This window comes from Mytilus californianus, unplaced genomic scaffold (genome assembly GCF_021869535.1).
Source record: "Mytilus californianus isolate M0D057914Y unplaced genomic scaffold, xbMytCali1.0.p SCAF_10, whole genome shotgun sequence".
NCBI lineage: Eukaryota > Metazoa > Mollusca > Bivalvia > Mytilida > Mytilidae > Mytilus > Mytilus californianus.
The window spans coordinates 13,395,818-13,411,182 of NW_026262582.1; the positions used below are offsets into that span (position 1 = coordinate 13,395,818).

At 32.0% G+C, this 15,365-nt stretch overlaps 1 protein-coding gene and 1 long non-coding RNA gene across 2 annotated transcripts in view; both read left to right on the forward strand.

Moving 5' to 3' along the window:
* Positions 1 to 6,906, forward strand: part of LOC127718685 (uncharacterized) — a 150,820-nt gene extending 143,914 nt beyond the window's left edge. Inside the window, exons 8-9 of the mRNA XM_052224740.1 lie at positions 2,647 to 2,658; positions 6,785 to 6,906. Of these exons, the coding sequence (XP_052080700.1) occupies positions 2,647 to 2,658; positions 6,785 to 6,906 (134 nt within the window). The remainder of the gene's footprint in view (positions 1 to 2,646; positions 2,659 to 6,784) is intronic.
* A 4,565-nt stretch (positions 6,907 to 11,471) lies between these two features.
* LOC127719041 (uncharacterized) lies at positions 11,472 to 14,180 on the forward strand. Its single transcript, XR_007990130.1, has 3 exons — positions 11,472 to 11,671; positions 12,539 to 12,632; positions 13,867 to 14,180. It is a non-coding gene; the product is annotated as an uncharacterized LOC127719041 (long non-coding RNA).
* The last annotated feature ends 1,185 nt before the right edge of the window (positions 14,181 to 15,365 follow it).

The following is a 15,365-nucleotide window of genomic DNA, read 5'->3' on the forward strand; positions in this document are numbered from 1 at the left end:
CAAAAAGCAGTTTTACTCAAACTGTTTTTACAAAATAATTCATGGTATTCCATTTTATGCAAATATTGATGGCTAAATACATATGATTTATTGAAACTATCCCACGATGCATTGGACAAAGCATCGTTTTTCTAAGGAATATCTAGTCAATGGCAACCATTATAAACCGTTTCAATTCTTTTTATACATAGGAATCATCGCACATTTCGTATTTTGTGCTTAGTTCAGGCGTATGATAATAATATAATATCTTATATAGTAAACATTAAAATGTTATGAAAAATTATGATCCCACGAATAAAATATTATTATGTGAGTTTTATGTTCCCGTAAAAAGGCGGAAGATACCAAGGGGAAAAATAAACTCATAAGTCTATAGAAACTTACAACATCATAAAAAAACAGGACGAAAAGCCCCCTAAATTCACTTAACATTACATACAAAAGTAAAGACTGAGCAACAGGAACATAAATACAAACTAGTATGATCTTATGTACCTAAGAATAATGATGGGATCCTTCTCTATTATTTGCACTCGTCATGATACTCGTGGGTTGTTTTCGATGATGTCACAATCAAGGAAAACAGAAAAGGATTGATGTACATTATATATGTTCTGTTTTAGAATTATTCTTTTATGAATTCTATTGTGTTTGTTTTTTTTAAAACATTTGCTCTCGGATGCACATGATGCAGATAATTCATTGAACCATCTACATGAAATTTGTATTATTTTTGTGTAATTTAAGATATAAAGTCGGAAGTCCATTCTCAGTACATCTATATCATATCGATTAAGAAAGTGGTACTTCTCTAATTAAGTATAATCAAGTTGATATCACTAATATCAGAATGTCCAAAATTCCTAGTAAATATATCTTGTGTTAAAAATTTAACGTCAATTCCCTCCCAAGTCTTCGACGTTCCTCTGGTATTTAGAATTGATCAAAAATGCACTTTTTGTTTTTCATCTAAGCTTTTCTTCCTTTTAGCAATGCATTGTCTTTCTATCCTCGTTATATTGACCTTCGATATTTAGCAAGTGTTTATTTTCCAGGTTTATCAGATAATCATAATCCCGAAATACTTAAAATGATTGTTGATGTACTATTAAAGTTCTTTGAAAATATGGTCGGAGGGAATGTTCATCTATACAAACTTTATAACTTCGTTCAGTTTATATTTTAGTGGAGGTCTATTTTCGAAACATTAGAAATGGATTAATCATTTATATATGATAATAACCAATTGTCATGTCCGCCAGTAAAATAGGAATAAAGAAACATATTTTTTTTTCAGTCGAGCGTGCAAGACAAAGTAAGTAAAAATATCAGGAGGAAATCAAACAGAAAAACAATGTTATCTTGAAAAAATATTTCAAATTAGTATTTCAATAGAACGGGGTCTCAAGACAAACTGACAAGAGCTCCCCGGCGTACTGTTTTTCAAAAATACATCCCCAAGTGTGTATCTGTCTAAGAATTTTTAGAAAACAAACACATTCCATAGATAATCAAAACGCATTTAAACGTATAGGCAAATAATTTCCGATAGTTGTTTTAAGATATTGATATAGCTATGTCCAACACTATTGAAGATAAATGTTTTACTCGCTAATCACCTGTTTTTGTGAAACAGCAGTCATCAGTCCCCCAAAGTTAAGCTAACAGGTACGAACATGGGCGATCACATAGATTTTGGTAAAAACCAGTTTGGTTACTTTTATACTGTTTGAGATATGGCATACTGAATATTCTGTAGAAAAAAGTAAAAGGTTTAATTGGATGAACGTTATTATCGCAAACACATGTTTATCTTCAATTTCTTTCTCTTCAATACCTGTCATTCGAATTTTCTTTAAAACTTAAATGCAATAATATGTATTGCTACTAAAAGTGCCGTGTTTTATTACTATGTATATCATTGAATTGATTATGTTACATCTTAAAACGTTGGGAAATAACATTTCGATAAATACTGCAGTCATGACGTCACGTTACGTATGCCTTTCGTCGCTTTTTTAACAATTTATACTTGCAAAACCAAGTCGGTTACCTCTTCCTATTTCATATCAATAAAACGGATATTTCAGTATCTAGAACATATAACTTTTGCAGGGTAGGATTTCGAGATACATATTTCTGAACTTTTTATGCGATCTTAACGAGTATTTCATATATTGAAACTGTTTCGTATATAAAAGTTGCTATCTCGAAAAGGATTTCAATAACAATATGTATTCAAATGTCCTAAATTAATATGCCTTTATGCACCTGTCATACAAGTGAGAGGTTTAGCTAGCTACAAAACAAGGTTTAATCCACCATTTTCTACATAAGGAAATGCCTGTACCAATCCAGGAATATCACAGTAAGTTTGAGGTTTTGATATTGCCATTTGATAAGGGACTTTCCGTTCTGAATTTTCCTTCTACTTCGACATTTTTGTTTTTTACCTTTTTAGTTATTTTCAGGATACATACAAAATTTTATAAGAATCCTTGAGATCGAAAATGTTCATACTTGTTAATTCAATATCAAGAGATAACGCTTTATGCGTTGTAAGTCTATTAGTAATTACAGACATTTAAAATTAATGAAGCATTTTTGTTATTACTTAAATTATAATCTATTTCTTTTTAACAGTGATTTCGGCACGTAAGTTTCATATACTTCATAATATGTATTGTCTCATGTGAATTGATACCTTAAAATAATGCAGTGCTAATATTAACATTTTTGTCTTTTTCAATAACAACAAAACTTAACTGTCATGTAAAATTATAGTTTCCTATTTCCCTCGTCGTACGGTAAAACAGATGCAGGTAAATGGAGCATCCGTTTAGCTGTGATTGTATAAATTCGCAGCTATTTTGTGTTTGGACTTATTATTCTATTCGCAAAAATTCGAGTGACTATTCATAAAAAAATCTTAAGAATAAAAAAAAATCGTACGTCATGAACATTTCAGTATAATTCACGTAAGATCTTTTCGTGAAGCATACGTACATGTAGCTTGTGTGTTTGTCCTTAATATGCAAAGACCAACAGTATGCAAGTAACGTAAGCATTTGAATATCATCTCATTCATTGAAAGTAATATTCACTTACCGAAGAAGATCACTATAGTTGGTGTTTCTTTTATTCGTTTCACAAAAAGTGGTAAATCGTGAAATAAGTCGTAAGACATGTTAAAGATATGTGACATTTTCACAAATATTTACAGTTTACGATTTACGGGCAAATTACCATCTGGATCAAGTCAGTGGTAAATCTTTGCAAATAGCGGAGGAATATGTGACATGTCTTATGCATAATATAACAATCTTTACTTTAATGGAAGATGGTTGTTGCTATTCTGCGGTTTACATGTTGTATCGGCTATTATATTATTGATTTTTTGCGCTTCTCTGTAATGAGTGTTCTTGCGTGTGTTTGTGCTGTATTTCTGTCACGTAGTGTTGTCATTTTAGTGATTTTTTTTAACATTTAAGCGGTAGGATTGGCTAGCCATAAAACGAGGTTTAACCCACCATTTTTTCCTTCAAATGTCATGTACCAAGTCAGGACTATGGCAGTCGTTATCAAATAGTTCGTTTCTATGTATGTTGGCGTTTGTTTTTGTTCACTTCATTGTTTCTGTTGTTCCGTTGTTTTTTCCTCTTATAGTTGATGTGTTTTCCTCGGTTTTAGTTTGTAACCCGGGTTTGTTTTCTCTTACTCGATTTATGACTTTTGAACAGCGGTAAAATACTGTTGCCTTTATTTAACTATAAGAGATAAGAGAAACAACTAGACACAGGTTTTAAAGATATACATTGAATAAATAAACGTACCAATGGTTAAGATGATTGGAGTCTTAGATTTGTCATGTAATTTCACTCCGTCTGTGCGTATTAAATACTTTTATTCCTAAATTTTTCAGTTCCTGCCATTCTGTCCCAATAAACAGTTTATCTCCCTTGACGGGTGTAGAATAAAGAAACCAAAACAGTAAACTGTCAAGTTTAATACGTGTTTTTCATCGTGCACTTCAATAGAAAAAAAATTATGGAAATAAATACTCTCCTGATAGAGCGATCAGACAGACATTTCATAATCATTTACTCTATTCGTGGTGTTGCGTATTAATGAAATGGAATATATACCGATAGATTTATGTAAATAGAGTATCTATCCAAGACAAATTAGGATGAAACTACAAAAACTGTTTATATAAACGGATGTTGGGTGAACGTTAACGAGACACAAATCACACCAAACTTTTAAACAAGTGAACACTCTGAAATATTCCGCTGGCTGTACTGATCATAATAGAATTCATGTTCGAAGTCTATAAGAAAACTGTTTAAAATATGCATTGTGTATATAAATAAGAAGACGTGATATAAGTGCCAATGAGACAACTATCCATGCAAGTCACAATGTGTACAAAGTAAACAATTATAGGTCAAAGTACGGCCCTTAACACGGAGCAATACTCTATATGACTAATATAATTGACCTATTGCATAAGAGTGTATTTAAAATTCGAAATAAAGTGAAACAAAAATAAAAGAAACAAACCAACAAAATAAAACGAGGCTAAGAAAAATATAATGAAATTGTTAAAAGGGCGAAAGCAAATTAAAATCAATCAAAATACAGTTTATGATAACAAAACATATATTTGCTCTTTTACTCTAAAATTGAACATAACTGTTCTGTTTCAGTTTGGGGGAAAATATGAATCAATTTCATATAAGTATAATGTTGTTGCAATTTTCAAAAAGCTGACAAAATTTAATTAAAAACTACAAGTTTTCGTAGGTATAAATTAAGTTGCAATCGTGCTTCTTTTTGACAAAAATGCCACAAAAGTAAACTTTGCGGCCGTTTATCATCGCTGAAGACGCACGGTGACATTAATTGACTGATACATCCACGTCAACTGGTGTATATCTGTCTTATTGGCGATTATCCACATCTCATTCTTTTTATAATTTTATTTAATTATATGCAATTAGTGTAAAAACGTCATAAATAGACTTAGAAACGTGACCTTATGTTATGCCAAAATATAAGTATCAACAGGATGTAGAAGATTTTTTACACTTAAAATGTAGTAGCCATGACCATGAATGAAACAAAACTTAATGTTTTATATTAAGATAGATTATTAGACTAAATATTACAGCATAACTTTGTCAAATGTGAGTTGGGGTTTCCAAAACTTGGTGACACCTTTTTTAGTAAAAACAAATGTTTAACAGCCAAATTTTATAAATTTTCCATCATGATTCCGACAAGCAAATAGACAATTGTTCATTAATTTATATAATAAAGTCAAGAGTTTGAAGCTTTTTAAACGCTGTAGTCAAAGTGTTTCATAAAACAATTCCAAATTTTATAATCGTACCTGACCAAAAGTGCCGTCTGAGTTATAGTCTTGCAAATGCGTCACATTTTAATCTCTGGAAACTTGGGAATAAAATATCCAGATACGCAAAAATGCATGAATGGTCATAGAAGACCCTTGATAAGGAATTTTTGTATTGACTTAATAAGTGTGACACGTGTAAGGCACATGCCAGTGTATATCTATTGATCTCTCAGGGTTTGTAAAAAAAATACAAATTGTATGTTGAATACTTTCATATTTCAAATATAAAAATGGGAGCTCTATTAAAAATAAATAAAAAAGCAACCTAGGACCAAAAGATAACTTCTATTAGCAATGTTAGTCCCAGTTGAAACAAATTGTCCTGATATAGATTAATGAATAAACTATAGAAAGACATTTAAAAAAGATAAACCATTATATAAGAGAGGCTTGCAGCATATCAAAAAATATGTACGCTTACTTTTAAAGAGTTTCTGTGTTTTTTTTGTTTTTTCTTCATCTGCCTGAAAAAGTTTGTTTGAAACGGTTTGATCATATATCTTAGTACTAACTGATTTTGTGCGCATCGGAGTTGGAACGCGTCATCCAGATATATTGTACCACTTAGCTTTGCGGGATTGGTTTTCCACAGGTTTAACTCACAATTCAAAGGAAACATCACAATAATCTACCATTGAGGCTTTCATTTTCTACTGGAGACATCACAATCATCTACCATTGAGGCTTTCATTTCTACTTTTGCTTTCATAATAAGCTCGTCCCTCTATCAGCTGTACAGAGATCTTCTTAAAATCCAAAATGTTCTTATACGAACTGACAGTATTGGGTTCGCGCTGACTTTATTTTCAGACTTTCACATAATACACGTAATCAAATGTCGGTGCGGATTGATTCCGACACCTATGTGAAGCAGTCAGAAACTTGTTCGGTAAGTCATCCTACGACCAGTAGTGAATCGTACGATTTACGAATCTTTTTGAAACGATAGCAAGTTTTATGTTATGATATGGAGTTAAGAATATTTGGACTTACATCACGATCATTGTTTTTTGTTTTTTGCGTTTTTGAATTATCTTGTATACTGTTATGTCTATTAGGCTGATTTTTTGTTTAATTTTCATTTTCAAATAAAGTTCAAACAACGCATACTGAAATGCTTATCTCATTTAGTGCTACCCGTTATGATAATTTTTATTTCTATGCCTGTGTATACAGTGTTTATACATTTAACATATCATCGACAAGCTTTGACTTCTATTAATCCACGGAACGGTTTTGCCATATTGAATGACCGGTCTTTCTTTAATTAACACTTGGTCAACATCTTAATAGCTCTATCATATTCATTTACCGTTGTTCATATACTAGTACATTGCTTTGTATCATCTAATTCTATTTTAGCCTTAGTTTGTAACAGACCACCACTTTGCCCTATAACAGATGATATTAATGACATACCCTGCGTTGATTTTGAACCAATTATTGACGATGGATTTATGTGTAGTAGCTGTAGAAACAGATAGTGAAATAGAATCTACAGAATGAACTGCAATTTAGAAATAAGTGTAAAACAACATCAGTGTACGAAAGTATGGTTACTTTTCAAGTATATATATTGCGCAAATAAACATTTTATAAACTACAAAATGTTTGTTTAGCTGATGATAAAAAAGAGAAACAAAAAATACCAAAGGGATATTCAAATAAAGGCAACAGTAGTATACCGCTGTTCGAAATTCATAAATCGATTGAGAAAAAAAAAATCCGGGTTACAAACTAAAACTGAGGGAAACACATCAAATATAAGAGGAGAACTACGACACAACAGAAACACAATATTAAAATGTAACACACACAGAAAAGAACTATAATATAACAATGGTCACTTTCCTGACTTGGTACAGGACATTTTAAGAAAAAAATGGTGGGTTGAACCTGGTTTTGTGGCTAGCCAAACCTTCCGCTTTTATGGCAATGTTAAATATAACATCAAAATGACAACATTACATGACAGGACTATAATACAAATAAATGGGAGAACATACAGGACAGAGAAACTTACGAATAATAGCTAACAAACTCATAAATCAAAAACAAACTGACAATGCCATGGCAAAAAAACAAAATAAAACAGATAAACAACAGTACATAAAACAGAGTATAGAAAATTATGACTGAGCAAAACCCGAACCCCATAAAAAACCGGGGGTGATCTTAGGTACTCCGGAAGGGTAAACAATCGTGGGGAAAAGACTGATAGTTGTATGAAATTTGCATTGCGTTGTCTTGATGAGATCGTCTTTTAACCTTTAAACGTTTCAAAGGTGATGATACATGTTACACTAAGGAGATATATTGTAGTTGCCAATGAGACAATGTACAGAAACCAAATGACGAGGATACATGTAATTATAGTCATTAGTCAACGTCCGATCTTCAACATGGGGCAAAATATATATTGTATAGTAAGTTTAAAAGTTGCTGTTACAAAATTAAAAAGTAAATATTTTAAATTAAGAAATATATTGCCCTCATGTAAATCTCTGATTCATTTTCGGGCTTTGAAATAGATTTGTTGTCGTATTTGATTAACAAGCCCTTTATATTGAATTTTCCAACATTTTGCCATCGTGCATTAGTTCTAATTGACGTAATTCGCATCTAATACTGTAAAACTGGCAATTTATAGTATTTATATAACTTGAAAGAAACCCCATTTTATTTATTCATTTAATTGATAAAACATTTAAATTCAATCATCTCGGAATTGTTTAAGGTAATGATTGATTATCTTTCTTTTGAAAGGTTAGGACAATGTATGTAATTTTCGTGTGTATGTATCGTTGCATAAATTTAGGATGGAAAAGGGGGAATGTGCCAAAGAGACAACAACCCGACCAAAGAGGAGAAAACAGCCCAAGGCCACTAAAAGGTCTCCACAGAAAGAAAATCCCGCACCCGGAGGCGGGCTTCAGCTGGCCCCTAAATAATAATGTGTACATACATCCGAGACATATAAATGAAATAAAATTTTTAAAAAACGTACACGACTAGCAGAGGCTGCTTGCTTGGGACAGGCGCAACAATGTATTTTCGTTAAATGATTTTCCGTTTTATTGTTGTTGTTATTTTTTGTGCTTACTTACATACAAATAATCTCTGCAATTTTAAACGTTTGATATCATGAATGATATATTGTATTGCAAAATTTTTGCTGTTAACAATTAACTTCTTGTACATTTTATTTTTTTTGATATAAAAGTGATGGCAATACCATTACGTAAAAAAACATAAGACGTGCGACAAACAACAGTCAACAATATGTCCAAACAGAAATGATTGTAAGGCAAACAACAGTAACCAAAACGTTCACAAAAAGCAAAACTCGAACTAAAGAAAAAGCTTGGATAAATATAAATGTTAGATACAACGGTCACCCGTCGTATTACTCCTGTGAAATGAAGTTGATAAGACATATTCGGCGATAATGCATAAATGTCTTGATTAGTTTCCAAAAATAGAAAGTTATGGGCACAATATAGGAAGTAAAGAGTAAAACCAATTAATAGTACAGAGAAAAGACAACCCATTGAAGAATAGATAATAGAAAGGTACTAAAAGAGAATGATATGGTGCTATTACATAAAGAATTGAGAGCAATCGGCAAAAAAGGACAGACAAATAGTTTTGATCGTTCCAGGTAAATACAGAAAAGCGCTTCGGAAGTATGCCGTCAAGTGTTATTTAATTTTTTTCATCGGATATTCCATTCACTTCAAATGTTATTGTTAACAGGAAATAGTACATGGGCGGATTAATGTTTTTGTTACTGTAATTTTATTATTTATTCGGAGTCTAAGTTTGAATGGTTTTACACTAGTAATTTTTGGGGCCCTTTATAGCTTATTGTTCGGTGTGAGCCAAGGCTCCGTGTTGAAGACCGTACTTTGACCTATAATGGTTTACTTTTATAAATTTTGACTTGGATGATGAGTTGTCTCATTGGCACTCATACCACATCTTCTTATATCTATTAACCCCGCCGTATTTTCACGCCTGTCTCAACTCAGGAGCCTCTGGCCTTTGTTAGTCTTGTATGTTTTTTAATTTTAGTTCATTTATATGTTTTGGAGTTTAGTGTGACGTCCATTTTCTTTGAACAAGTAGACATTTTTGTTTAGGGGCCCGCTGAAGCCCGCCGCCAGCTGGAGGATTTTCTCGCTGTGTTGAAGGCCCATTGGTGGCCTTGAGGTGTTTTCTGCTCTTTGGTCGGGTTGTTGTCTCTTTGACATATTACCCATTTCCATCCTCAATTTTAAATATGCCACAAATTATAAAGAATAAAGAAATGATAAAACTCCATCCAGACCCTCATGTATCAAGCTCTCATAAAAACTCCATCCAGACCCTCATGTATCAAGCTCTCATAAAAACTCCATCCAGACCCTCATGTATCAAGCTCTCATAAAAACTCCATCCAGACCCTCATGCATTAAGCTCTCATAACTCCATCCAGACCCTCATGCATTAAGCTCTCATAAAAACTCCATCCAGACCCTCATCCATTAAACTCTCATAAAAACTCCATCCAGACCCTCATCCATTAAGCTCTCATAAAAACTCCATCCAGACCCTCATGCATTAAGCTCTCATAAATCCAGACCCTCATGCATTAAGCTCTCATAAAAACTTTTGTTTTTCTTACAGTTAAAAAATTGAAATCTATAAACCATTATTGATTACTAGTAGTTATTTGTCAACACTTAAACATTACTGTATGAACAAATAAAGATGTAAACACTGGACTAAGCACTATGATCCTGTAGAATTGATATATACTTATTATACTGAAGTCAGTTTGCACAACTCTTACTGGAATATTCTTTATTAAACAGAATAACTTTGAATCCAAATATAAACTGAGAAAGTTCTTTACATGTCCTTGATGGAGGCACATATGATTACAAATTAAAGACTTGACTACATCCATTAACTTTTAAACTAAGGCCACCTCTTTACTGCTTTCCAAGATTTATTATCGTGTGGTGAACCTACAATGTCCCCATAACTATACAAAATTGAAAAAGAGGTAACTCGGTACTGACTAACAAAATTTTCTAACAATGAGATCTTAAAATAATCCACTACTTTTGTCATATCACACACTAGGTATATCTCAAACTTTACTGTAGACAGATTGCATTGGAGTAACATACTTTTTTTGATATGGTATCACAGATTTATTTAACTAGTTACAAAAATATAATTAAATGTAGCAGGATCAATATTATAGCATTATATGTATATTTATTAAATACTAAGTGCAAATGTAAAGACAAATGCTTAACACTGGTTTGTGTTATAAAATGAACGTTGATTTTTATAAATGGTACACCAACACTACTATGTTTATCACACGGCTCATGTGAAGTAGCTTTGAATAATCAAGTTGCTTCCAAGAATCACCTATCATTAGATCGATTTCACACATCTGTTCCCACAAAAATTAAATTTGATATCAGACTTGACACAATATTAAAATTGAGAATGGAAATGGGGAATGTGTCAAAGAGACAACAACCCGACCATAGAACAGACAACAGCAGAAGGTCACCAACAGGTCTTCAATGCAGCGAGAAATTCCCGCACCCGGAGGCGTCCTTCAGCTGGCCCCTAAACAAATATATATACTAGTTCAGTGATAATGAACGCCATACTTAACTCCAAATTGTACACAAGAAACTAAAATTAAAAATAATACAAGACTAACAAAGGCTAGAGGCTCCTGACTTGGGACAGGCGCAAAAATGCGGCGGGGTTAAACATGTTTATGAGATCTCAACCCTCCCCCTATACCTCTAGCCAATGTAGAAAAGTAAACGCATAACAATACGCACATTAAACATCAGTTCAAGAGAAGTCCGAGTCTGATGTCAGAAGATGTAACCAAAGAAAATAAACAAAATGACAATAATACATAAATAACAACAGACTTCTAGCAGTTAACTGACATGCCATCTCCAGACTTCAATTAAACTGATTGAAGGATTATGTCTTCATCATATGAATATCAGGCGAATATCAGGCACAATCCTTCCCGTTAGGGGTTTAGTATCATACCATCATAACATATATGAGAAGAACATAACCCGTGTCATGCCAACAATTTTAACATACATGTATATGCAAAATTCTTTTGATTTATAGACTTTCCTCCTGTTTAGTATGTTTGCTATTACATTTTGCGTTTTGTCTTTTGCGAGTTACATGTAGTCTACAATCATGCAGGTATGTTTTACTTAAAATTTGGTTACGCTGTTTTACGTTTCGTAAATTTAATCTGTAAACGACAAACTAAATATGTTTATGGTCGACTCGCTCTTTTTTTCTCTAATTGTGTTTTATTTGTCATACATTTGTTTTTGTTTAAACATGAACAGAACTTTGAGATAATTTCACATTATATTCCTATTTTAAACACATCTTTATAAACTCTTCTATATGTTGAATACTTAAGATATCATCTTGTTGTTTTCGATGATTTGAACGAATTTCAATTGAGTCGACCAAAGAGTTATTTCATTTTTTTTAATTACAAGATTTCTTAAGATATTTCTTCCCAGATCAAAAGATTTTGTGTTTTCTGTTACTTGATGGCAGACAAGTGTTTTGAGACCATTGCAGACAACGTTTGAAGCTCTTTAACTTCGTGTTTTATTCGGTCGTTTTAACGGTTTAGATTCGGACGTCACTAAGTTTATTTAATGCGGGGTATGTAACTATTTTTGTTTACAAACAGATGCTTGCAGTTATTCCTAGAGGAAAATTGGAAAGAGTTGCTACCTTATAAATAAAGAAAAAATGACATGGGATACTGCCTTTGTTATATACGTAGAATGTGTGTGTTTGTATATGTGCCTCACTTGAATAACATTTTAAAATACTCTTTATTTTCACAATTTTTTATTCTTTATATATTTTTAACATTTGTACTGTTCTGCTTCCAATTAATGTCACTTATATTCGAATATAAAAATAAAAGAAGGTTGGTAATTGATACATTTAATTCATTTTAAACGATCTCATAATTATTCAGAGTAACTATTATGCACCTGCTATGTGTAGTTAGTACAATATTTTCATTATTATCCTAAGGCGATATGCTTAAGACATGGTGCAAACTTGGCAGTATTTGAGACCTTGGATGAATTGCTGTTAATAAAACGTGAATTAAAAAAGATGAATACAGGTAAATTTACATAATTTAGTTTGTTTAGTTAATTGTTTTGTTATTACCTACATGGAGAATAGTACACATTTGTCATTATTTGCATAGATAGTTTAACAACAAAATGAGTTCGTGTTATATATTTCAAAACATAGTTATTGCTCAGTTTTCTGCGTTGCTAAGCGACTTATCATCGGTTTCCGTGGTGCTTCTGTCTCCCCCCCCCCCCCCCTTTTTCTTATGCCGTTTACATTCTGTAAATGTAAATCAAAGTAATGATAATAAAGTAAATGAAATAATGATAATGTAGAAAACGATTTCCTCTGTGATAAATCGATATGTCAAACACGGCTATGAATTAACAATGTGACTACTGTAGTAGTTCTTACTCTAAAATGTGAAATCCGCTGTTATCGTTTCCTTGCAAAAAATTAAGGAATTCATCAAAATTTGACATGTGGTAAATAAATCCAGGGCAAAAGCCTCTAACTCAAACAATGTTTTTTTTCGGACTTGGATAGTATTCATTTACTGCTATCATATTAATCATTGAAGACCTTTAAACCATTGCCAATATGCAGACGTTTGATTAAACAAGTGTTTTGTTTTAAAAATGTTTGTCTCATATTCATCCCCCATATCCCTTCTTCCATTATGTTTATATGCAGGATGGTCAACCAATTGTGGTTGTAGAGTCGAATGATAAAATCTGCAAATGAGGAAAAACGATATAGTCAAGATATTTGTAAGTGGCGTTAAACAGCATAAAAGTGAACGTGTTAATAGTTTTTTCAAGGAGTTTAATTGTTTTCTTCCTTTTATTTGTAAATTTGTTTACTTCTTTCCTTTCTAAATGTACGTGATGAAATTTAACTCGAGTCAATCGCCCAAGTGTTTTTAAAGGTGACTTCATATATAAAACACAGCGTATTAGTTTAAATAAAAACACAAGTATGAACAGAAGGCATTCTTTTTTTCTCTATTACACGATTGTTAACCTTGCGTAATATCTTAAAATGTTTTCCAAAGAAATAATTTCTCGTTAAACTTTATTAAACTTTCTCCCTTATCATCTCTTATCTTCCTTTAAAGTGGCAGATGTCTAACTTGTCATCAGGTCAAGTCATTAGCATTTTCTGAATTGAAATGACAACTTTGCGGCAATGAAGGCGTGAACTGTTAAATCTAATATATACTACATTTGTTTAAATACCTGTAATTTGGTAATTCTTTACTTTAAAAAAAAAGGTTTTAGTTTCTACATAGGTGGACGTAACATCAACAGATATATTTCTGGCGTAGATTGGAGATGGATAAGGAATGGAAAGATGGCCAAGATGAATTACTTAGCAATCGGTACTGGACAGCCGAACGGATTTTTTGGTAGCCCAAAAGACTGTTTGTTAATCTACGTTCATGATCGTTATAACCTCCATGACGGTTGTTGCGACTCCTCCTTTGAAGGTTGTATCTGCGAAAAGTAATTTTATTAGAGAACATTTTTAAGTATTTAAATGTGTTATGTCTAAAGTCGAATGCTTATGTTTGATATAATAAATCTGAATCTATTTATGTTTTATGCGTCTTTATCCGTTTTATCATTTCGATTTGTATATTTGAAATGGATAAACGATAATTCTTTTCAATGGAAAGGTTTGTAAGTATAAAAAGAAGAAGATATGATTGTTATGAAGTATTGTAAGGATGCACGAAAAAAATATATCACATTTCAAATAAAACACACAAATTAAAATCATTAAAAAAGTAGTTAATTAGGTTATCAGATGAATATGAGTTTCATCATAGCCAACCCAATAACCTTTCGACGACGGCCAAGCTTTAAGACGTCAAGGTTTATCGAACTTCAACTGCTTGTTACAATTTTCACAAACTTTAAATTTTTAATTTGAAATACCTCACTTTTTTTATTGAATGTGATACATTCCTGAATATAAATTCAATTTCTATATAATTGTAGAATTTACACATGTATGAATCCCTCTTCCCTTCCCCCTCCCCCAGTTGATATAAATGTCACATCAAAATATGGAATTATAACTGTTTAGATAAGAATATAAACAGCATTTTTAAACCAAATTACTTCCAAAAATATCGTTACATGAAACGTTACATGGACACATGTATAGCACTTTCCGCCTTCTTACAGAAATACTTGTATTGTTATCATACATTAAAATAACATTCGTAGCTAGTATTTTGGTAGATCTTGGTCAATAATCAAGACAAACAACGATTGGCCATATAACGCCGCCTCTTGAAAATTGAGCATTGTTTTGCTTTAATACATTAAGATATCTTTGGGAATGTCTGAGCATTAAATGATATGTCAGGAAGCCTTGGAATACATATTTTTGTCTCGTCTATACGGGACATGAGTTTAGGATCGAAATATGTCCCCTATATCAAAGAACAATACTCCACGCAAAACCGATTGCTTCGATTCATTAAAGCGTATTTAACTATTGCTACTTTCAAGATCATCAATCATGTCCTACTGAATTCTAGAAATATAAGTGTGAAACATCTTTGCTGAAGTACGAACCAACAAAACTGATCTTGACTTTATATCGTATGTTCTTTCCAACTAGTAAGCAACTTATATGTATATGTTGGAATTAAACCTTTCGTCTTATTCAAAACTGTCTTGCTCTTGAGTTTTTGTTTTTTTTTGTTTTTTTTTTTTTTTTTTAGAAAATATATTCTGTTTTTGTTTGACCACTTTCTCGATCTGTC